This window comes from Schistocerca cancellata, chromosome 2, assembly GCF_023864275.1.
Source record: "Schistocerca cancellata isolate TAMUIC-IGC-003103 chromosome 2, iqSchCanc2.1, whole genome shotgun sequence".
NCBI lineage: Eukaryota > Metazoa > Arthropoda > Insecta > Orthoptera > Acrididae > Schistocerca > Schistocerca cancellata.
The window spans coordinates 687,764,807-687,791,223 of record NC_064627.1 but is presented as its reverse complement, the minus strand read 5'-3'; the positions used below and the strand labels follow the sequence as shown (position 1 = coordinate 687,791,223).

Sequence of the window (26,417 nt, the reverse complement as noted above, 5' to 3'; positions counted from 1 at the left end):
ACGTAATTTATGAACTTCTATTCAGTGCTTTCGTCATTTCTCTTGCCATTATGCTAGATATTCCAATACTTAAGATAACTTTCAAATGATAGAGAAGCAAAGAGTCATTATTGTGTAATTTTCCAACACTCATCATTCATAAAATTGTCATTCTTCATGTGAAATATACCTCTATGCACCATATTACAAATTGTTAAATATTAATACACCAAATTCCAAATAACAAGACTCCTTGATATTATGCACTTGCAAATTTTACTGTGTTTTATTATGACAGTCTTTACCTGTGTAATGTAACAGACTGATATTCACCTATTAAACAATATGATACACCTGATCAATACACATCACAAAGACCACAATTTCACTATGGAAGTAGATATGTACGATCATGTTCTAATTTTCAACTTGCACCAATCATTGTATAACAACATGAAGAGTAACAATCACAGTACAAAGAAAAGTAATTAAATGCAGTTTTACTAAATGCAGCAAACTAGCTTGTTTATAATGTAAACATTCTTCAATTTACTAGTCTTCATGACATGTGGAACAGTATGTTTTGTGTAAAATGATAAAGCTGTAGCATTAGAGATACCATTATTGTAGACAATTACATTGGCAGTTTACTTTTAATGAAAACTTGCAAATTGAAATATTTGTAATTAAAAATGTTCATCTTACAAAGTTTAGCATAGAAAAACTCTGCATTTTACAAAACTATTTGTGTAAAATATGTCTGTATAAAGTGTTGACTATGTTGCCACATGTAAATTCATTTGCACAAGTTTGTAGACATTTTAAAGCCCAAAGTCATCATGACAACAGTTAACAATTGTGCTTTTCTGTCCATGATTAAATTTTAGTTCAGTAATTAAGTAAAATCACCTACAATGGAAAATCACCAAACCTGCCTGCAGTGAAATTTTTTTAGAGAGTTATGGCAGAACTAGTTTGTTATTTACAAGTGACACACTGAGCCTTGACATCATTTGTGCATTCACTATCAGTGCATAAAGTGGATGTTATAAACAGAAAATTGTCTACAGAACAGTGTATGTCTCTTTCACAGGTATCGAAATGTTATTGAGATTATGAAGATTTAAGACACTCTTTCATTGAAAAATGCATGCATACACAGCCACCATGCCAGCAAGCTATCTACAAATTAAACTGGAGGTTCAATGTGAGGTTCTGCAGCTGACTTACCACACAGTGGCTGCTGAAAATTAGTAACCACTGATGAAAATCTGCAGCATGTTGCATAGACATTCATTCAATAGCCCAAGAAATCTGCAAGAACTGTTTCTAAGGAACTACAATTTTCCAATAGAAGTTTAAGACATTACATCTGAAGCCATATAAGCATGCATTATTACATCCCCTAATCAATGATGATGCAATGATGATATCAATTCTGTGAGTGGTATGTGTTCCGCAGTGAATAATTTCTACAATACTATCCTGTTGTATGACGTGGCAAGTCTTAAGTTAAGTGAATGAGTTAACAAAGCAAATGATGTACACTGGCCTTCCAAAACTCTCTGATTTGTAATTGAGGAGGAGTCAGAGTTTAGGCTGGTATATGCAGAAGCAATAGGCCCCTACTTTTGAAATTTGTGTGTGTGTTTGTGTTTGTTATTGTCTCTGTCAACATAACAATGCTTTCGTTTGATAAGTAAGTTAATTGTTGGATGTTTTCACTGGCCACCTAATTCTACTGTGACAATTCTAGCAGCTAGTTCGACAGCCCAACTGCAATGGACATATCTTAGACCTTGTAGCTACAAACACCCTAGACCTTACCAATGATGTCATTATATAGACAGGGATTAGTGATCATGATGTCATCATAGCAACTATGGTTACAAAATTTAATAAATCAGACACGAAGGTTAGGAGAGTGGTTCTGCTAGAAAGAGCATTTATTTCCAATATAATGTACATAGAGGAATTATGGCCAAAGTTTAAACAGATTGAAAATCATGCTCTGGAGAAGTATGCACCCAGTAGTGGATAAAGGATGAAAAAGACCTACTGTGGTTTAACAACAAAATTTGGAAAATGAGTAGGAAGCAAAGGCAGTGGACCCTTGGTCCAAAAGAGAACATGCAAACAAAGACAGGCTAATGTTAGAAGTGATTCTTGCATCTGTAAAAAGACCCCTGCACATAGTGTACAACAATTACAACTGTCATACGTTCACAAAAGTTCTGTCTGAGAACCCAAGAAAATTTTGTCCTATGACAAATTGCTAAGCTTGTCCAAGGTTTCCAACCAGTCACTCATTGACCGGTCTGGTGTGGCAGTTGAAGATATCAGAATGAAAGCTGAAGTTTTAAATTTCATGTTTACGAAAATGCTCACACAGGAGAATCATAGAAAAATACCAGTGTTTGACCGTTGCATACAGTACTATATGGACAACATAGTAATAAGCATTCCTGGTGTAGAGAAGCAACTGAGAGTGTTGAAAACAAAACCAAAAATTTACATTCCTAGCTTTCGGAACAAATGTTCCTTCATCGGGGAGGAGAGAGGGGAAAGATCCCTATTTTCCTTTCCCTGTTGCTTCATAACCTGGGTTGTGAGTAACTGAATCTCCTTTCCCTTCTTCCCTTTCTTTCCCCTCTCTCCTCCCCGATGAAGGAACATTTGTTCCGAAAGCTAGGAATGTAAATTTTTGGTTCTGTTTTATGTGTATCTATCGGCTGTACTGAGCTGAGGTAAGTACTGGCCAGCCCCTCTATCTCTTTGTTAGTATTTGTTTCACATCTTTATATGAGATTTTCCATTAATCATTTAGTGTTGAAAACAAGTAAGTCACAAGGTATGGATGGAATCCCAGTTCGGTTTTCCAAAGAGTATTCTACAGCAGTGGCCACTTACTTAGCTTGCATTTATCATGAATATCTCAACCAGCACAAAGTCCCAAGCAACTAGGAAAAAGTGCAGGTGACTCCTGTATATAAGAAGAATAAAAGAACAGCCCCAAAAAATTACAGACCAATATTTTTAACATTGGCTTGCTGCAGAATATTTGAAAATAGTCTCAGTTCAGATGTGTTAAATTTCCTCCGGGACAGATATGCTTGTGTCCATAAACAAGCACTTCTTTAGAAAGCATTGCTTGTGTGAAATTCAGCTTACCCTTTTATCCTGTGAACTACAGATGAACAGCTAAAGGCAGATTTGACACTCCTAGATTTCCAAAAAGCATTTGACATGGTCCCGCACTGCAGGCTGTTAACGAAGGCAGAAGTATATGGAATAGGTTCCAAGATATGTGAGTGGTTCAAAGACTTCTTGAGTAACAGAACCCAGTTCATCACCCTCAATGATCAGTGCTCATCAGAGACAAGTGTATTGTCAAGTTTCCTCCAAGGAAGTGGGACAGGGCTGCTATTATTTTCTATATACATAAATGATCTGGTGGACAGTGTGGTCAGCAATCTATTGTTGTTTACTAATGATGTTGTTGTATATGGAATGGTGTTGAAGTTGAGTAACTGTAGGAGGATACAAGATGACTTACACGAATTTACTGATTAATGTGCTGAATGACAACTAGCTCTCAATGTAGAAAAATGTAAGATAATATGAGTGAGTAGAAAAACAAATGCATAATTATCAGATACATATTACTAGTGTCCTGCTTGACACACCATATTGTTTAAATATCTGGATGTAACGCTGCAAAGTGATGTGAAATGGAATGAGCATGTGAAGATTGTGGTAGGTAAGGCAAATGGTTGACTTTGATTCATTGGGGTAATTTTGGGAAGGTTTGCTTCATCTGCAGGTGATCTGTACTAGATTGTATTAAAGAAAGACATACAAGCAATTCAGATATGGGCTGCTAGATTTGTTATCAGTAGATTCGAACAACACACAAATATTGCTTTGGGAACTTATACAGGAAACACTGGAGGGAAGGCGCATTCTTTTTAAGGAACACTATTGTAAAAGTTTAGAGAGCTGGCATTCGAAGCTGACTGCACAACAATTCTACTGCCACCAACATACATTTTGTGTAAGGGAGATTAAGATACAAGACAAGGAATTAGGCCTGATACGGAGGCACATAGGTAGTTGTTTTTTCCTCCACAAGAGGAATAGGAAAGGAAATGAGTAATAGCGGCACAGGGTACCCTCCACCACGTGCCATATGGTCCACTGCAGAGTATGTATGCAGATGTAGATAGCTTGATCAACAATCATGGACACACTTAAAACATTAAAACAAATGTTAACACAATAATGTATAATTTACTACTCAAAAAAACTATTTTCCTATCACTTGCAGATAACTCTTTAATATATAAAGTAGAATGCAATCAGTGAAATAATATTTTAATATGTGTAATAAATATCAGCAAACCCATAACACTTGATAATCTCCTGGGGAAAAAACTTTCGGTACAACCCATTCCAGCCTCTCTGTTGCTGTGTGTGTTTCTTGTGTTGTGTTTTCTCCCTTTTCATATAGCAAACTGATTTGGATAACCAATGCAGTTCTGTGTTGTTGGTTGCTAATGAGTCATTTTAACACTGAAACTCCTTTTCAATTCAGTAAAATTGCCAAATCTGAATGTTCTTACTTAGAGAAACTGCGGTCTGTAATATCTGCAGCCTATAACACCCTACATCTACTATTTGCCTTAGAAATGTAAACAATTTAATAAATGTGTAATACCTGTTATCAGTTATGAGCATATCTCTGTGTGTATAATATCTTTCCTCAGACTGTTGTTTTCTTGCCTATGAAATGAGCAACTTTGTTTTGAGAAATACAGTTAAATAAATGTTACTGGTTTTCAGACTGGCTTCCATATTTTGTATGGAGTGCCTAAAGTGTAACTCCCAGTCATAATAACAATTCCTGAGCACCTCAAGAATGAAATACTGTTATTTCACTGGATTGTGGACAGGCTTGAGAAGACTCTAATTGCTTGCCTTCTATATGGAAAGTCATCTAAGAAATTCAGTTGAAGAGCCAGAAATTTCATATACTTTTCTCTATATAAGTAGTATTGTCTCTCCAGATAATAAAATATGCCACGACTCTGGCAACAGAATACAAAAAGTTTCCAAATTCTAACATGTAGTATATTATATTGAGATAATATATATATATTTAGATAATAGATTTTTGCATGTACAAAATGTTAATTTATAATTATACTGAGGTATGGTTTGGAGGCAGTAGTAATAACTAAAACAGAAAAGAGTTGTCCATAGCCAACTAAATGTTGATACCTAGAAAAGTCAACACTAGTTAAAATAAAAAAAAAATGAAGATCTCTGGCAACATGTAGTTCAGGAAGAAGCATGCTGATGGCCTATGAAGTAAAACAATTACAGTAGTATCACCATGTAAAGAAAATAGTCTGTCCCAAACTTTGATTCTGGGAAGGTACAATGATGAACACCTCATAACGTGTTGGAGATGCAAATCTTTAAGGGCATAAAAAATGGAGGCATGACCTGGTGTCAAATACATGAACTAGACAACACGAGCGGGAACAGTGCTAAGACACTTAACTCACATAAGGCGGAATAGTGGTTTTAATTATCATCCAGTCACCCGGAAAAAAATTTTCCATGGCTTCTGTAAGTAACACAAGCGAAATGGTTCCTATGAAAAGGCCACAGATGATTTCCTTCCATATCCTTATTTAGTCTGAACTTGTACTCTGTTCCTAATGGACAAATAATCCGTGGAATGTAGAATCCCATTTTTTCTTCCATTTGTATAAGAACTATAAGTATTAATCAAAGAAGCAGCATGGAGGAGGCTCATAGAGAACCACACATGGCTTGCTGGAACAGAGTAATGATGTGATAGTGTGAATTGTACCTGTGTGACTTCAAGACATCAAAGTCATGAAAAAGCAGGCAACTTAGAATGAATCGTCTATTGTAAAATTCTAAAGCACTGAGTGACAAACAAGGATATTGGTTTCTGACACTTAAGTTAAGCACTGTTGCTAAAACTGGTGTAGATTAGTCATTGAGAACTCACTAGCATGGCAGATATATGTTCGCTATGTAGTGTCTATTGATAAGTATTAAGGAGGTGCGACATTTACTGTATGAATTGTTATATTACTTACTTGCATAGTTGGGGGATAGGTCAACATAGGTAGCAAGTGGTCCAGAACTTTGTCCACCACTAAAGCCTGTGGCAGCTGCAATGCAAATAACTGCAGCAATTGCATTACATCCACAAAATGCTAGGGCCAGCATCATAACACCCTGGCAAGCACAGGCTGAAACAAGGACACATAATTTTGGCAACATTTAGTAGCAACTGAGGCTTAAAAAAACACAAAATGTTTGTTAATAAAATTGTATCTTCTAATATTCGTAACAGTTTGGAAATAACAAGAGTTCAAAACTAGCCACTAATAAAAATGTTATTTTTATTTATTTATTATTTGTCCCGTAGATCAAATCAGTACAATGGCTTGTACAACTGATATGGGATAAGTCAATACAAATATACAGTTTACAGGAGTCTAAAACATTAAACAAGAACACAGAAGAATGATTATTTTACATTACCTACAAAAGTATGTTACTTAAAGTTACAGCTTTACAGAGAATTGTTACATGATGTGACAAAATTGACTTAACAACATTCAGCTCTGATACATTATCATGCACTAAGACAATTTTGATTCTAAATATTCCTGGATGGTATAAAAGCAGTCATTTATTAAAAGAGATTTCACTGTCTGTTTGAATTTATTTATTTCTTGGATTTCTTGTATAAAAGTTGGAAGATGATTATATAATTTTATTCCCATGCACTTGACACCATCACTATACAGTTTTGTTGAGTGGGGAAGTATTCTTAGAGAGGTTTTTGATCTTGTGTCATAATCGTGGTAATCCATATTTTTGCTAATTTTGTTGATACTTTTTTGGTAAAGAATAATAATTCTAGTATGTATTGGCATGGGAGGGGCAAAATATTTAGCTTCTTAAATAATGGTTTACAAGTGTCTCTTTGTTTTTTAAACATAATTGTTCTGACTATCTTCTTTTGCAGTTTGAATGTCTTAATTGATTCAGAATTTTGCCCCCAGAAGATGATTCTGCAGTTAAGTACAGAGTGAAAGAGTGCATGGTACATTGTGGTTAGGGTACTTGTGTTAGTGACGTTCCTTATTGATCTAATCATGAAGCATACTTTACTAAATTTTGTGCTGGTAACGTCAATGTGCCTTTTCCATGTGAGTGTATCAGTAATAGTGACCCCCAAAAATTTTATTTCATTTTCAAGTTTAACATTATTTTTTTCCAGTGATATAGTTGGTAGTAATGGATTTCTGTTTTGGGCAGTGTGGAAGGTTATTACAATTGTCTTTTTTGTATTAAGCAGCACCCTGTTACTTTGAAGCCATAGACTTATTTGATCTGTGGTCCTATCTATATTAGACTGGAGAATTTGTTCAGGCGCAGATATGAGTATAGAGGTGTTATCAGTGAACAAAAGGGTTTTTGTGTCTGGTAGGCTGTGAGGAAGGTCATTTATGTAAAGTAAGAACAACAAGGGGCCCAGGACGGAGCCTTGGGGAACGCCTTGCTTTATGGTATGTATGGAGGAATGTACAGTGCTAGCTGTACCTGAGAGCTTAGTTTCATTTAATTCGACATACTGCTGTCGATCTTCCAGATAGCTTTTAAACCAGTAATAGGCATTTCCTCTTATTCCATAGGAATGCATCTTTTGCAAAAGTATACTATGATTAACCATGTCGAATGCCTTTGTTAGATCTAGGAAGATACCTATGGCTGGGAGTTTTTTGTCCACAAGCTCCAGTGCATGATCTAGAAATTCTTGTATTGCATCAGTTGTAGCTTTTTTACTTTGGAAGCTGAACTGAGCAGGTGACAGGATATTTTCTTTGGCTAGAAAGGACATGATTCTGGTGGCCATTATATATTCAAATACTTTACTAAAAGTTGAAAGCAGTGCATTGGGTCAATAATTACTGGGATCCTCTTTGCTTCCTTTTTTGTGGACAGGTATAATTTTTGCAATTTTGAGCATACCAGGAAATGCACCATTCAGGAATGAGAAGTTTATTATGTGGGCTAGGGGTTTACTGATAAAGTTACTGCAATTATGAAGGAGGAAGCATGGAATTTGATCTTGTCCAGCAGATGATTTTTTTTTTTTTTTTTTTTTTTAATTTTGCTATGAAGTGTCTTTTCTATTTCAATTTCAGATGTAGGCCTTAAAAATAGAGTCTCAGAGCATAAGTTTGGTTCTAGTTGTAAGGAACAGCTATTTTTAAGATTGTTAGCCAGGTTTTCTACTGTTTCTGTAAAGAAGTTATTGAATTCCTCTGCTGTTTCTTTCCCACTGGAGACTAATTTTCCATTTATTTTTAAGCTAGTATCACTTTGTAGTTGTTTTCCTCTATTAGTATTCATATTAATAAGTTGCCACATGCTTTTGCTCTTATTTGATGACAATTTGAGGTAGTTATCATTCTGTAGCTTTTTGACTGCATTTACTATGTTTCTTAATATCTTTTTATATAGAGTAAAGTATGATTTAAATGCTTCACTACTGCCTGGTTTGGATTTGCTAATGTCAAAAAGTTCTCTTTTTCTTTGTGACGATCTAATGATTCCTGGGGTGATCCAGCTGGAGAGTTTTCTATCTTTGTTGATACATTTTGTTTGTAAGGGAAAGTGTCAATTAAAATAATAACAGAAAATATCCAAGAATGCTTCATATTTGCTGTCTACTGTTTGGGCCTCATATACATTTTGCCAGTTTTCATTTTGTATATCAAAGAGGAAAGTATGCATGTGGGTTTTATTGAAGTTTCTCCTCCGTACAGTGATTTTATTGTGTTCATGACTGTTATTTTGCAACCAGATCTGCATAATTAATGCATTGTGGTCTGAAAATCCTAGTTTGATGGAGGATACAGTACAATTTATATTGCTTGCTACTTGATCCAGACAAGTGGTACTGTGATTTGTTATCCTGGTTGGAGTGTTAACCATTAGGTCTAGGTTGTAGCTGTTCATAAAATTTTTAATGCTTAGATGGCTAGAGTTTTCTGAGAGAAAATCTATATTATAGTCACCACATATTAGAACATTATATGATTTTATTTTACTTAGATTTTCTATTACTGGTGCTAAATTTTTGTAGAAAGTCCCTATGTTCCCAGAGGGTGACCTGTAAAGTGCTATTATATAAACATTTAGATCTGTAAGCTCTACACCTGACAGTTCTATATCTTTTTCAATACCATACGAATTGCAAATATCAAGAGGTGTAGCAGTAATGTTGTCTTTTACAAATATGCAACTACCTCCACCTTTGTAAGATGCTCTTGAGAAGTGACCTACGAGTTTAAAATTTGGTATCACAACACTTTCTATTTCAAAAGACTTCATGAAATGTTCATTAATACATAATATCTGTGTATCTGACAGTTCACTTGCACTTGATAACAAATTCATTAAGTTTGGTTTTGAGCCCTTGTACAATATGGATCAATACTTTTAGATCAAGAATTTTTTTGTTTAATTTTTTTACACATTGGTGAGGAGGTTCAGACTTTACCTTATTTACTACAATTTGCTGATGGAGTCCTTTGCAAGTTTTATGGTGTATCTTTAACTTGTTTGATGATGCTATCTTTAAATTGTTTGGTGATGCTAAGTTTTTTCTTTTCTCAGAGGGGGATAGAAAAAATCCTGAAGGAAACCTTACTTAATAAATTACAAACATATTGAGTTGTTGATCCTGATACCAACACAATATTGGAATTACTTACATCTTTCATAATTGTATCATAAATTTTTCATTAGCAGAATTATCAGGAAAGGAAAATGTGAAAAACTCAAATTACAAAGTTAAATATTATACTCTGACAAAACAAAAACTATTCCTATTTCATTCTTTAATATGTAATTTGAATGGCATCATTGAAAGTACTATATTATTTAAATCTGTTTAGCGTTTAACTTTAGATTGGTATTTATGACATAAAATGGTTTTACATAAATATCTGTCAAATAACATAATATTTGAAATATTATAAACTAGCATATCATTTTGCTATTTGGAAATGTCTTACGCTTTTCTTCACTTTCTCGTCTGTCTAACAGAAAGCTGATCAACACATTCTGGAGTTTACAGAAACCCAGTTTACATTTCACTTTGTTTCTCATATCACTTTTGCTTCAGCATCACAGCAAAGGAGATATATGATTTATAACAAAGCTGAACATATCTACTTCCATTTTTATACAGTCAGTGTTTATAGCATAATAAACTGAAATAGGGTGAAGAATAGAAGTAATAAAAGAATGCAGAAAAAACTCATGGATGTAAATTTGATTGATGAATGTCACACAATTACACCTTAATTTTATGATAGCATCTGATGAGGGGTAATGTTGGGTAAATACAGATATTGTCCAAATTAAGTTTGCTTGTTTATTTGAATCTTGTTAAAGTAATTGAATCTACTGACTGCTGTGTACTAACAAGGATTAGGCAGAAGAAATATACTGACAGAGAAAATTTTTGTAAGATGTGACTGTGTATCAAAAATAAGATTATAAATGGATAGAATGAGACAAAACACTTTTGTTATTCTAGTGCACATGAGAACAAATGAGGAGAGAATGCATCTGAGATACTGCAGACTTCCTTGAACAAAAAGAAGAGTTTTATTTTGTGTCAGTAATGCCATAATGGAAGCATGGTGAACTGCATCAAACCAGTCTTCAGACTGAAGGCCATAGCAACAATAATATCCTAATGGCAACAGTGACTGTTTTGGGCAATAATCTATTACTGTTGAGGTGGAAGGAATCTCTTACAAATATGTTTATGTCTCACACATAAACAAGAATTATGAATATAGCTGAGTGGCTACTGATGAGAAGTAGGGTTCAATCTAGTCTCATGCAGTGATTTCTCCATTGAGGAAATGTCTGAGAGCCTGCAGCTCTATATGTGTTGAAATAATAAATATGCTTGTTGTGTGGTTGACTTCAGTTACCAACTATGCAAGGGCATAGCTCACATATAAATATCATTATAGTTACACTCCTGGGTAATTTTGGAAGTGTTTTTTGTAAATTTTTTGGCATTCATTCACCTTTCATTAAGCAGTTAACAAATCAATGCAATATCTGCTTACTGCACAGCAAACAGTTCCACCACAACATGCAAACAATGGTACAAGTGGTCCAAGTTGGCTCTCTTTCAGTGTGGCTGAAGGAAGTATGTTGGAATGAAAGTGGCAAATTATAGTGAAAAAGGTATTTATAACTAAGTTACAAAATTGTAAATTTATGGACATCAGAAAAATAAATTGCAGTGACAAAATGGGTAAACAGTACCATTTTTGAAATTTACAGATGGTTGTCAGTAGAGATCATTTTCCTTCAAAAGCAGTTAGCTTTGAAAAAAACACAAAATACTTAGAAGACTTAGCAAATGCTGACATCATTGGCATGGGACTTAGGAACCATTGTAATTAATGTACAAATAAAACCACCACAAGTTTCATATTACTTGATTTAGTGACTAGTTTTGTTAATCAGACGTGGGCATCTTAAGATATTTATTGTCATGGCAACACATTAAAGGTTGAAAGCACTACTTGGTATGATAATCAACACACTTTGTGTGTGCTTATCTAATATGTAGCCACAACAGCACAAAATATCAGAGAATTTTCACATCTGATGAGATCAAATCAGTAAATCAAATTACATCTACAGCTACATTTACACTCCACAAGCCACCCAACGGTCATTTTACATGCCACTGTCATTACCTCCCTTTCCTGTTCCAGTTGTATATGGTTCGTGGGAAGAACGACTCCCGGAAAGCCTCCATGCATGCTCGAATCTCTCTAATTTTACATTCGTGAACTCCTCAGGAGGTATAAGTAGGGGAAGCAATATATTCGATACCTCATCCAGAAACACACCCTCTCGAAACCTGGACAGCAAGCTACACCGCGATGCAGAGCGCCTCTCTTGCAGAGTCTGCCACTTGAGTTTGCTAAAAATCTCCGTAACGCTATCACGCTTACCAAATAACCCTGTCACGAAACACGCCGCTCTTCTTTGGATCTCCTCTATCTCCTCTCTCAACCCGACCTGGTACGGATCCCACACTGATCAGCAATACTCAAGTATAGGTCGAACGAGTGTTTTGTAAGCCACCTCCTTTGTTGATGGACTACATTTTCTAAGGGCTCTCCCAATGAATTTCAATCTGGCACCTGCCTTACCAACAATTAATTTTATGTGATCATTCCACTTCAAATCGTTCTGTACGCATACTCCCAGATATTTTACAGAAGTAACTGCTTCCAGTGTTTGTTCCGCTATCATATAATCAAACAATAAGGGATCCTTCTTTCTATGTATTCGCAATACATTACATTTGTCTATGTTAAGGGTCAGTTGCCACTCCCTGCACCAAGTGCCTATCCACTGCAGATGTTCCTGCATTTTGCTGCAATTTTCTAATACTGCAACTTCTCTGTATACTACAGCATCATCTGCGAAAAGCCGCATGGAACTTCCGACACTACCTACTAGGTCATTTATATATATTGTGAAAAGCAATGGTCCCATAACACTCCCCTGTGGCATGCCAGAAGTTACTTTAATGTCTGTAGACGTCTCTCCATTGAGAACAACATGCTGTGTTCTGTTTGCTAAAAGCTCTTCAATCCAGCCACTCAGCTGGTCTGATATTCCGTAGGCTCTTACTTTGTTTATCAGGTGACAGTGCAGAACTGTATTGAACACCTTCCGGAAGTCAAGGAAAATGGCATCTACCTCGGAGTCTGTATCTAATATTTTCTGAGTCTCACGAACAAATGAAGCGAGTTGGGTCTCACACGATCGCTGTTTCCAGAATCCATGTTGATTCCTACAGAGTGGATTCTGGGTTTCCAGAAATGACATGGTACGTGAGCAAAAAACATGTTCTAAAATTCTACAACAGACCGATGTCAGAGATATAGGCCTATAGTTTTCCGCATCTGCTCGACAACCCTTCTTGAAGACTGGGGTTATCTGTGCTCTTTTCCAATCATTTGGAACCTTCCGCTCCCCTAGATACTTGTGGTACACGGCTGTTAGAAGGGGGGCAAGTTCTTTTGCGTACTCTGTGTAGAATCGAACTGATGTCCCGTCAGGTCCAGTGGACTTTCCTCTGTTGAGTGATTTCAATTGCTTTTCTATTCCTTGGACACTTATTTTGATGTCAGCCATTTTTTCGTTCGTGCGGGGATTTAGAGAAGGAACTGCGGTGCATCTTCCTGTGTGAAGCAGCTTTGGAAAATGGTGTTTCGTATTTCAGCTTTACGCGTGTCATCCTCTGTTTCAATGCCATTATCATTCTGGAGTGTCTGGATATGCTGTTTCGATCCACTTACTGATTTAACGTAAGACCAGAACTTCCTAGGATTTTCTGTCAAGTCGGTACATAGAATTTTACTTTTGAATTCACTGAACGCTTCACGCATAGCCCTCCTTACGCTAACTTTGACATCATTTAACTTCTGTTTGTCTGAGAGGTTTTGGCTGTGTTTAAATTTGCAATGAAGCTCTCTTTGCTTTCGCAGTAGTTTCCTAACTTTGTTGTTGAACCACGGTGGGGTTTCCCATCCCTCACAGTTTTACTCGATATGTACCTGTCTAAAACGCATTTTATGATTGCCTTGTACTTTTTCCATAAACACTCAACATTGTCAGTGTCGGAACAGAAATTTTCGTTTTGATCTGTTAGGTAGTATGAAATCTGCCTCATTACTCCTGCTAAACAGATAAACCTTCCTCCCTTTTTTTATATTCCTATTTACTTCCATATTCAGGGATGCTGCAACGGCCTTATGATCACTGATTCCCTGTTCTGCACTTACAGAGTCGAAAAGTTCGGGTCTGTTTGTTATCAGTAGGTCCAAGATGTTATCTCGAGTCGGTTTTCTGTTTAATTGTTAGAGGTAATTTTCGGATAGTGCACTCAGTATAATGTCACTCAATTATTCTGTCCCTACCACCCGTCCTAAACATCTGAATGTCCCAGTCTATATCTGGTAAATTGAAATCTCCATCTAAGACTATAACATGCTGAGGAAATTAATGTGAAATGTATTCCAGATTTTCTCTCAGTTGTTCTGCCACTAATGCTGCTGAGTTGGGAGGTCGGTAAAAGGAGCCAATTATTAACCTAGCTCGGTTGTTGAGTGTAACCTCCACCCATAACAATTCACAGGAACTATCCACTTCTATTTCACTACATGATAAACTACTACTAACATATGATCTGTGGCAGTTTTATTCATATATTAATATTTAGAGAAAATCAAAAATTGAAAAGTCAAGGGATTAAGGAAAAGATGGATCAACTAGCACCTAAGATAGTGACTCAGATAATGGAATATGAAAATATGTAGCAATGAAAGAAATATATAGGAGTAAATGTGAGAAGTTATGAAAACAAACTCTGTGCAAAACAAAGTCAGACCAACATTTGGTATAATGACCTAATACAGAAATAAACCTGATGTGGTTGACTGGAGGCAATGGATTTCAGTTCAAGAAGATATGGAGAAAATAATTTACCAAATTATGCTGCAGAATCTATCAGCATGATGACCCAAAGATAAAAATAAATCCTGAGCTGTGAATTAGAGAGAAGTCAGAGGAAAATGGTCATGAACAAAGTAAGTGATAAGACTGCGCTTGTGGATGTAGAAGTAATTTGGTGTTCTACTACTCTGAATCAAATTACAACATTTGGTAAGGAAATACTGGTTGTTGTCAGGAGGTAACTGCAACTAAAGTACAGAGGAGATAATGTAGGAACATGATGTTAGACAGTTAATAAATAATGATAATTATTCCATGGAATATGGCACAGCAAAGCCATTGATGTACAGCATGATGCAGACAATTAAAATTAACTTGAATCAGTGGGTATTTATAATCTCACATTTGGTCACTTGAGAAGAATTTTACTTGTGGTTAGATTACTTGTGGCCTGTCTGGTCAGTAGTTGGTCTAGTAAAAAGCAATCAGTGTCAAACATTATGGTAGGTAGAGCACTCTTGTAGTTTCTACAGTATATTTGGACATTTGTAAAAAAAAATTAAAAAAAAAAAGCTATTGCCCTTATGACAGTATATTTCTGTGCACCTTGATGTTAACTCATTGATCAATGAGTTCACATCAAGATACATGGAAATGTAGATTGTCATGAGGGCAATAGGAGCAACAAAGACAGCTAAGGTGAGCAGAATAAGCAAAGACACTCTGGTTGGAGCAATATGTCTATCTACATCTTCAGGGATACTCTGCAAATCACACTTAAGTATCTGGCAGAGGGTTCATCAAACCACTTTCACAATAGATTCTCTATTATTCCAATCTTGAAGAGCGTGAGGAAAAAACTAACACCTTTATATTTAGCTCTGAGTTATTGTATTTTATTATGATGATTGCTTCTCCCTATGTAGGTTGGTATCAACAAAATATTTTTGCATTCGGAGGAGAAAATCTGTGATTGAAACTTCATGAGAAGATTCTGCAGCAAAAAACAACTTTGTTTTAAAAATGTCCACCCCAATTCCTGTATCATGTCAATGATACTCTCTCCACTCTTTCACGATAATACAAAACATGGTATTCTTCTTTGAACTTTCTTGATACACTCTGATAATCCTATCTGGATCCTACACCACACAGCAGTACTCAAAAGAGGATGGACAAGTATAGTGTACACAGCCTCTTTAGTAGATCTGTTGCATTTTCTAAGTGTTCTGCCAATAAATAACAGTCTTTGGTTCACCTTCCCCACTACATTTTCTGTGTTCTTTCCAGTTTAAGTTGACTGTAATTGTAATTACTAGGTATTTAGTTGAATTTATGGCCTTTAAATTTGACTGATTTATCATGTAACTGAAGTTTAATGAATTCCTTTCAGCACTCATATGGATGACCATACACTTTTCATTATTTAGGGTCAATTGCCAATTTTTGCACAATACAGATATCTTTTCTAAATCATTTTGCAATTTCTTTTGATCTTCTGATGACTTTACTTGATGGCAAATGACAGCATCATCTGCAAACAATGTAAGACAGCTGCTCAGATTATCTCCCAAATCATTTATATTGATAAGGAACAGCAGAGGGCTTACAACACAACCTTGGAGAATTCCAGAAATCATTTCTGTTTTACTTGATGACTTTCCATCAATTACTAAGGACTGTGACTTCCCTGACAGGAAATCATGAATCCAGTCACATAACTGAGATGATATTCCATAAGCATGCAATCTGATTACAAGCCGCTTGTGAGGTACAGTGTCAAAAACCTTGTGGAAATCTAGAAATATGGTCTCAATAGCACTCAACACTGTGTGAGTAAAGAGTTAGTTGTGTTTTCCAAGAATGATGTTTTCTGCATCTGTGTTGACTATGTGCGAATAGATCATTTTCTTTGGGGTAATTCATAATGTTTGACACAATATATGTTCCACAATTCTGCTCTATATCAATGTTAATGATATGGACCTGTAATTTAGTGGATTACCCCAACCACCTTTCTTGAATACTGGCGTGACCTGTGCAACTATCCAGTCTTTTGGTGTGTATCTTTCATCAAGCAAGTGGTCGTATATGTTTGTTATGTATGGAACTACATGGCATATACAAGTTTCATATTTCAGTTCTGTATAACTAATATTTTACTTCCAGATGAAAGAAAAGTATCTTCTTTATTTGGTCCTTAAGAAAATAGTGTAAGATCTCATGGTACTAAAATATATAAATCAAATAAATTAATGAAAAATGTTGCATTTTAATAATGAGTTAATTAGCAATACATATTCTAACTCAGCCTAAGCTATATACTGTAATGACAGAGGTAAAGCAGTTAGAGTGAATCATAGAGTATGTTGTTGTTGTGGTCTTCAGTCCTGAGACTGCTTTGATGCAGCTCTCGATGCTACTCTATCCTGTGCAAGCTTCTTCATCTCCCAGTACCTACTGCAACCTACATCCTTCTGAATCTGCTTAGTGTATTCCTCTCTTGGTCTCCCCCTACGATTTTTACCCTCCACGCTGCCCTCCAATACTAAATTGGTGATCCCTTAATGCCTCAGAACATGTCCTACCAACCAATCCCTTCTTCTGGTCAAGTTGTGCCACAAACTTCTCTTCTCCCCAATCCTATTCAATACTTCCTCATTAGTTATGTGATCTACCCATCTAATATTCAGCAGTGACCAAAATCTATTACTGTTCCATCTTCCAAACTTATCAATCATTTTTAATGCTTTCAGATTCAAGCAATGAAAGGGAGTACATATGCCTCTTCTCACACCCAGTGGTTTTAAGTAGAAATTGGTTGAATTCAAAGCTCAGAAGCTATTAAATCCATTCAGTGTAGTGTAATCTGTATAGACTTTTCACTGTTATAAAATGCCGCTGATGTATCAAAGCAAAACTTTGTGCTTATACACCAAATTTACAGGTTCTCAAATAATTGGTGTAGAAAATTCTTTAATCCGCAAGTAAATTTCAAGTGGAAGAGATTATGTAAGAAAAGATACATTTATTTTGGGTGGATTATCACTGTTATACACAGTTATCATTTATGTTATTAGCAGAGAAATGACACTTACAGACAAAATTTGCAAATTTTCGTACATTTGTCCTTGAAGTAACTTCTTTTACTAACATGTAATCACAGATGGCAGAAATAATGAATGCAAACATCATCCTGCAAGCATGAGGCACTCCAGAGAGAACACCAGCCTGCAACAGATGGTAGTGCCATCCACAACTACAAACTGAAACAACAATTATTTCCTTAATACAAAGATATAAAAAATCAAGAGCACACTTATTCTTACATAAAACTATATATTCAAAATTGCGAGAAGCATAAAAATAAAATGCACTGCCTGACAAAAAGTGAAGCACCCAGAAGACATGGTCTGATGCCATTGTAACTTAGAACATGTACACACCATTGGTGGGTAAGTGAATGATTATGGAGTTGTAATGCTCTGTGACACAGCACAGCCACCAAAGTTTGTATTTAGCATTCTCAGTAAGCTTCATAGGGTACCTAAGAGGCATGATATAACATTACATCTTAACTGAAGGCTGTGAAGGACTGGAGACACTGCATACTAGTGTGAGATAGCATTATCATCACCTGACACAGTTTCCAATCAATTATGTCTAACCACCGCAAGGAAAGCTTGCTGTACTGTGCACCAGGCACATAATAACCCCTTCACATCTGTGCCTCCCATCAAGAACAATTTTTTTTAATTGGATGGATAAAAAATCTACTCACCAAGTGGTGACAGATACACACATAAAAGTAAGTTATAATTAGGCAAGCTTTCAGAGCCTGTGGATCCTTCTTCAGGCAGAAGAGTTGAAGGGGAAGGAAGAGGGGTGAAAGGAAAGGACTGGAGAGGTCTAGGAAAACAGGTAGATTTCAGGAAAGTCAGCTAGACTTGGTAAGTCTCCCCTGGTGCACAGTTCTGAGTGCCTTTTTTGAAATCTACCCCTTTTCCTAGACATCTCCACTCCTTTTCCTTCACCCCCTTCCTTCCCCTTCAACCCTCTGCCTGAAGAAGAAGGCACAGGCTCTGAAAGCTTGCCTAATTATAACATTCTTTTATGTGTGTCTTCTGCCACCACTTGGAGTAAATTTTTTATCTATCCAATTAAAATGTTTAGTCAAAAATTGATTGATTTCAATGTTATACAAGAACAACTTATGGACTCTCTGCTATGTCACCCTGCACCATTGGTGAGGATCTAGTGCTAGCAGGACCATGGAATTACCATGCTATGCACATGCTGTCATTAACACCATAACACAAATGCTTGTATTTGAAGTGGTGTGGTGACCTGGAAATATGGACTGCTGATGAATGGCATTACATTGTATTCAAAGATGAATCCTGGTTCTGCAATACCTAGAGTTACCATAATCACTGAGTATTGCAGCAACCTGGAGAGAAGCCCCATTCTTCCAATGTTTCGGAGAGGCACAGTGGCAGTACTTTTGGCAGCATAGTGTGAACAGCCATTTGATAAGACCTCAGGTCAACGCTGGTAGTGATTAAGGGTTTTCTGACAGCACTACAGTACATTACAGACATCCTGCATCCTCGTATGCTACCTCTCATGTGACAGTATAATGACGTTTTTCAACAGAACAATGCTCAACTACACACTGTACATGTCTCTACGAACTGTATGCAACATATTCAGGTATTTCCATGGCCAACAAGATTCTCAGATCTGTCCCCAAAAGAATATGTACAGGATGAGTTTGGATGTCAACCCCATCTCAGAGCCAGTATCCAGGACATGAAGTACCAGTTACAACAGTTGTAGGCCAGCTTGCCTGATGAGACGATATAGTGGCTTTATGACACACTCCCCAACTGAATGACTTCATGCATCCAGCCCAGAGGGGGCACAACATCATACAGAAAAATGGATTCATACTGTCAAGTTTTTTTATAAACTTGTCTCAATTTCATAATCACTGAATCATATTTTTTCTCAGCCAATGGAGTTTCATATTGTTTACATCCCCACTCTTGAGTGTTCCACTTTTTTCATCAGGCAATGTATTTCCTCATTATATTTAGAGTATTATTACTTTCATCTTCAGCTGTGGATTGTTTTCCTTCTTTCATCCTCAGAGTATAGATAGTTAATATGATTTTTTTGTTTTATATCTGGAGCAGATATTTGTGCCAAGTGATATTTGGAGGTTGGTAGCTTCAATAGCACTCAGAACTGCTGTTCCCTCCCTTGCATCCTGCATGAAGATATTTATTTAATAGTACATGAAAAAGCACAAGTTAAGACTTCCATGAAGCAGTGTTGCTGGAACATATGATCAGAGGCATGGTGATTTGTTATGTAGCAGTCAAGTTCTTTCAGTTATTGGTCAGTTTAATAACTTATCCAATTTGGTTCTCTATATCAACTCATCCTTACTGACCAGTTCTTTCCACACTGCAATTTATTACATTTTTAATAGATCATGATTTATCACAGACCATTCAAATAACAGTATATAGATTTGTAGACTTCTTGGTGAATTATATCTACTGGATAGAGTAATGCCTAATGGGTTTTAAATATGGAGCACTTTCACTGTGATCATCTTCATTTTCATTGTCAGCAGAGATGTCAATTTTCTCAGTTCTTATCATTTTAGGTAACAATATCGTGGTATTATTACACCTCACTTGCCACTGTTATCAAAGACTAAACAGATGAGTATTATATGAGAGTGAGTCAAATGAAAACCTTAAATATATTTTTAAATTTATTGTGCAGAAGTGGTACAAAGCTGTATCGCTTTTCAACATAATCTGCCCCATGCTCAATGCAAGTACTCCAGCACTTACAAAGCGAATAAATTCCTTTAGAAAAAAATTCTTTTGGTAGTCCACGCAACCACTCATGAACCATGTGGTGTACCTCTTCATCAGAACGGAACTTCTTTCCTACCATTGCATCTTTGAGTGGTCCAAACATACGGAAATCACTTGGACCAAGGCCTGGTGAGTATGGTGGATGAGGAAGACACTCAAAATGCAAGTCTGTGATTGCTGCAACTGTTGTACGGGCAGTGTGGGGCCTTGCATTGTCGTGTTGCAAAAAGACACCTGCTGACAGCAATCCACGTCACTTTGATTTGATTGCAGGCCACAGATGATTTTTTAGAAGATCTGTGTATGATGCACTGGTGACAGTGGTCCGTCGAGACATGTAATGCTAAGAAATGATGCCTTTTTCATCCCAAAAGAGAGTCAGCATAACCTTCCCTGCTGATGATTCTGTTTGAAACTTCTTTGGTTTTGGTGATGAGGAATGGCACCATTCCTTGCTCGCTCTCTTCATTTCCAGTTGGTGGAAGAGAACCCAGGTTTTCTCCCCTGTAATGATTCTTGCAAGGAAGCCATCACTCTCTTGTTCAAAGTGCCGAAGAAGTTCTTACATGCTGCAATGTCATTCAGTGTCACTTGGCAGTTTTCCTTCACTATGGCTTCAACTGCTGCAATGTTCTGTGGAGGCACAACGAGTTGACCGGGATGAGGAGCATCTTCCACTGAAGTCACACCATTTGCGAACCTCCTACTCCATTCGTAGACTCGCTGCTGTGACAAACATGCATCACTGTACTGAACCTTCTTTCATCGATGAATGTCAATAGGTTTCATACCTTCACTACACAAAAACCGAATAACAGAACGCTGTTCTTCCCTGGTGCAAGTAGCAAGTGAGGCAGCCATCTTTATACTGATACTGCAACAGTATGTGTGCATCTGCACTATGCTGACACATACAGGCCATTCTACATGCTGTTTGTAGCACACATACCAACTTACAGGATAACGGTGCCAAATTTCTAGTTTTATTACAAATTTAAGATTTTCATTTGACTTACCCTCGTATGAACAAATATGTCACAGATTCTTTAAGAACAAACTACTAATGACTATGCATCCTAATATTAAACTGACTAAATATTTTTGCAGTGTTCCATGATTCTAATTTTGTAGCTCACTTCCAAGCCCCATATTGATATCTGACATTATTGGAGCTTTCCTCTGTATGGGCTCCTGTTTGCTGGAAACTATCATCAACTGACAGCAATTGTGACAGAAATAGAAGATTGTCATAAAGATAAAGCCTTAATTACACTTGTATCTCTATTCATTAAATCCTAATGTGGGAGTGGTACACTGGTCTTCTTATTATAGCACATATTTATGATTCTTCAAATTTTAGTCGTGGATGAAATGAGAGAGCAGTGTACATCTCTGACCAAATTGTTATCACAATCTTCTATGCACAGTTTAGGAAAGAATAACTGTTTTGATATCAACTGTTTTCAGAAAGTGCTGGCCTCTATGAGCAGTGTTGTTTTTCTCCTGTGAGAAGCAATTAACTTCTTGCCATTATATTTGGAAGGTATGGCTACCATCTCAGTGTCACCTCAACTGTCTCATTTTCTATCAGTTTTCTTCCTCTGCTGGAATGTCCTGGATTTCAGACATGAGGCAGTTGCCTCTTACCTTGCACATTCAACACACTCAGAATTGTGTACATTACCCAGGGAACATGTGACATATACCTTCTTGGAAGTGGGAGTATAACTGAGCGGAGAACTTCAACAAATTATTTATTTGTTAATTAATTTCATTGTGTCTCTAATTTACAATAGCTAAACACTGGAAATAAGACAAATTTCCTCAATAGACAACAAAGACTGATGACAAAATGTAGAACGTACTGCTGTTAATTTCAAGTTTCATAAAAAATAACGAGCACCAGAGTGGCTCATTCCTTAATAAATGGCTAAATATATTGACTCATTCTCACTCAGGTTTTATGAGAAATGTAGTGATAGAACTGTGTAATAATAGTCAACGAACAGTCTTTACAGGCAGCATATTGTATTTACATCTGATTTCCTGTAGTTCTGTTCATTTTGTGAAACTTGTTGTATGGGTAATGCTGTACTTACCTTCTTTACATCCCACCCATAGATGTATTTGAAGAATATGGGTGCATGAGTCAACAAAGTGAACTGCCCACAATTAATGGACCAGTGAGCAATAACACACATCATGAAGGCTTTTGATGTTAGAATTTTACCCCATGGAATTGGTGGCTGCAAGGGAAATAATGCTATATATAACTAAAAGATCCAAACAGATTATACAAATGTTTTAAAAATTGTAATAAAATAAAATAAATATATTTCTTCATATGTATTTTCAAAAACTGTTTTCTCTTTTATTTCACTTAGTGTTTTAACTATTTTGACACCATCCTACATTTTTTTCCATATTATGATCTCTATAAACAGATGAACTGTCTAAAAAATAGCTGGACTAATTTTTAAGTAGTCAAGCTGCGCGAAACTCAAGGTTAGACGCTTCACTGACAAGTCATGTGACAGATCCTCTTGCCATTTCCACCACCCATTCACCTGCTGACCCCTCAGTCAAGCCATGACCTTCATTTGAGTCAGGCTATCTATTCACAGCCCATCAGAAAAATTTGGAAAGAGCAACAGATTAATGTGAAATTTTGAGAAAAATCTGGGAATCCTGCCATTGAAGCTCATTCTTTACTGAAACAAGGGTTCAGCAATAAATATTTTTCATTTTAAATTTTTAAGTGATTTATATGGTTCAGAGAGGGATGAGAAAAGACTGAAGATGAGTCATGTTTAGGGTGACCTTCAATGTCAACAAAGGATTAAAACATAGGAAAAAACAGAAGATTTAATCTGAAAAGACCATCATTTGAGTATTTGTGCAGTTTCTGGTATTGCAAGAACTGACAAAAAAATAGTTTTACAGAGTTTATTTGAACACTTTCACAGGAAAGTTTCTTCAAAAATGGTGTCCAAGGACCTAATGCCTGTCAATTTGTTTTTGGATAAGCATGGGATCCTTGTGCTGCAACATCTGCTCTACTCAGCAGATCTTGCTCTAAGTAACATTTTTCTGTTTATAAAAGCAAAATCTGTATTGAAACAACATTTGTTACAGTTAAAGCCATTACAGAAAAAGCAATGGAGACCATGTATGTGCTTTCAGAAGATAACTACAGACCTCATATACATATTACATCCTACACACTTAATACAGTCTAATTACCATCTGTCCACACAGTTCTTATCCTGTTGAGATATGAGCTCATCTGTCCTTTTAATCTTATCTATCTGTTACACAGAAATACACACCACAGGCAGTGGTGCAAGGGTGCAAGTAGTTGGCATGCTCCCTGACACATCCTTCAGCCCTTCTTCACAGTGAATCATGCACTCTCAAATACACCTGTCTTCAGTTGAAATTGCATCACATGAATTGGTCACACACTTCTGTAATTTCTGCACATTGTCAATGGGTTGGGCATACACATATACCTTTAAATGTCTCCACAGCCAGAAAACCAGCGAATTCAGGTCTACTGGATGGGAAGGTCATGCTAGGGGCCTCCTCAAGCTATCCACCACTGCTGAACCACTGAGGTGAGATAATGTCATATGATACACAGAAAATGAGATTGTGCCCCACTGTGCATAAACTATAGTCATTGTCTTTCTACAAGGGTAACATTTTACAGTTGTACTGGTAATTCACTGTGCAAAAATTTGTTAATCTGTTTGGCAAAGTGCAAGGCTCTATGAGTTTTTCACCATCATTTCTTGCCCATACACAGGTCCTGAAATGACCCTGCTGCCTCATCTCCATGATTGCTTGGGGATTTGCATCTGCCCACACATGTTTGTTGTGGTAACTTACTACGCAATCTGTTGTGATGGCCTACACCACCAAACTACACATTATTTGTCACAACTAAAATTAAGCATATCTCAGCAGATATTAGTTTCCTGACATATAAATACAGGAACTTTCCTTCTATTTTTTAAAATTAGTATCCCCTTTAGGAATGTGTACCACCTTTTCAAATACCTTGTACATGGAATGGGAGGTTCTGGCAGAATGTTAATAATGTAGCAGTGAAGTTACCAACTCTTCAAATAGCATAAGTGTTAAGTAATTGACAGGCACACAAAAAGGTGAAAACTTTTTTGAGCTAAGATACACACATGTGTGCTCTAGCTCAAAGAAGGATTTACCCACAAGGTAGTAAAGTTTTCATTCTTTTTGAGTACCTGTTGTCAACTCAATGCTTTTGTTACTCTGTAAGTTGTTACCTTTACTCCTACATATGTTCTCCCGTCCCCCCCCCCCCCTCCCCCCCTGTCTCTTTAAGACTTGGAGGAATTTCAAAAAAATGCAGTATGTGTATGAATTAGTGACTGGAGGTGGCAGGAGAGGGTGGGGGAGGGAGATACTTAGCACCATTACAGGTAAGGAGAAAAGGGGGTGACATAAAAATAATAAAAAATGAAAAATATCAGTGTCAAATCAATAGTTCTTGGAGATCCTTGAGTGGCTGATGACAATCCTGAGGACTTTTAGCCCCTCTAGCTGTGTGAGTGGGGATGGGTAAAGGAAGGGGAGAATTGTAAAGCATAATTGTAGAATGCTTGAACTCACTTGTACAAAACTTAATATGACTTAGCAGTAACAGACAATAACAGGATCGGTCAGACAGCCCAAGCCACCCAATTTGTAAAGTTGAGCAATTTCAACCTAACTTTGTACCTACTAGAATTACTATTTAGAAAAATATATTAGTGAGGTAAGACATCCTAGCACCCTTCGGGTGGGGTGAGGATGCAAATGAGATGAAATTTAAAAATAACCAAAAATGAACTATATTAATACCAAATCTACAGTTTTATTATTGCTTAGCTGACTGAAGAAAATGGGATTAGTACACACCTAACATTCCTAGAGGTGGGAATGGGAGTTGATAGAAAGGGAGTGACACACAAACATAAGTTTGCGAACATGGAGCAATTTTAATCAAATTTAGTACATATATGAGTTACTATGTAGGAAAAAATACTGTGAGAGTAGCACACCCCTATCAATTCTAGAAGGGGTGGAAAGGAGGTAGTCTATCAAAACACTAAACGAAGTCAGTATTAGTGTCGGATCCATAGTTACTGCGGTTACTAGGCTGATTATTGACAATCCTGACTACAACTGACCCACAAAGGTGGGTGTGTAATGACATATAAAGCATAGTAGGTTGAGCAGTTTAAAGAAACTTTGTACATGTATCACTCACTATCTGGGAAACCCGGGAGGTAAACCTAAATGGATTTGTAAAATATTTTACTTTATAATTTGTTGCAGTATTTATCTGTTAAAAATACACAGGCAAACTAAACTTGTATTTATACTATGAATGGATTTCATTCCTTTCACTATCTAATCTGACAATGTAATAAATAATTAATTGCAAACCACCAAATAATCAGCTAGTGTCAAATAAAACAGAAATAAAAGACATTTTCTTACTTGAAATCTAATATTGTTTGTCTCTTACTTTCCTGAACAAAATACACTCACTTTTCTCTTGACAATAGTCTTCCCTAAACTTGTTGCTATATATTCTCTCTCATCTTCACTAATACGTGGATGTTTGGCAGGTGTGTCATACGTAAGGAACATCCAGGCTACAAACCATACTATCCCTAGTCCCCCTGTGCTGTAGAATGCAGCAGGCCAACCAAACCACGCAATGAGCAGACCACACACGGGGTAGGTAAGAGCAGCCCCCACAGAGCTACCTGCAACAAACAATTATTTATGCAGTTATCTACAAGATACAAATCACTATAATAAAGTAATCAGAAATTAAAAGAATTGGGTAAAAGGTTAAATAGGTAAAATGAACAGATA

General features: G+C 36.5%; 1 protein-coding gene across 1 annotated transcript in view; it reads right to left on the bottom strand.

Moving 5' to 3' along the window:
* The window catches only part of LOC126147842 (sialin-like), a 119,016-nt gene that overhangs the window by 19,320 nt on the left and 73,279 nt on the right, over window positions 1-26,417 (bottom strand). Inside the window, exons 5-8 of the mRNA XM_049915720.1 lie at window positions 26,085-26,305; window positions 22,607-22,753; window positions 17,709-17,841; window positions 6,117-6,272 (exon numbers count right to left, since the gene is read on the bottom strand). Coding sequence (XP_049771677.1) covers window positions 6,117-6,272; window positions 17,709-17,841; window positions 22,607-22,753; window positions 26,085-26,305 — 657 coding nt within the window. The remainder of the gene's footprint in view (window positions 1-6,116; window positions 6,273-17,708; window positions 17,842-22,606; window positions 22,754-26,084; window positions 26,306-26,417) is intronic.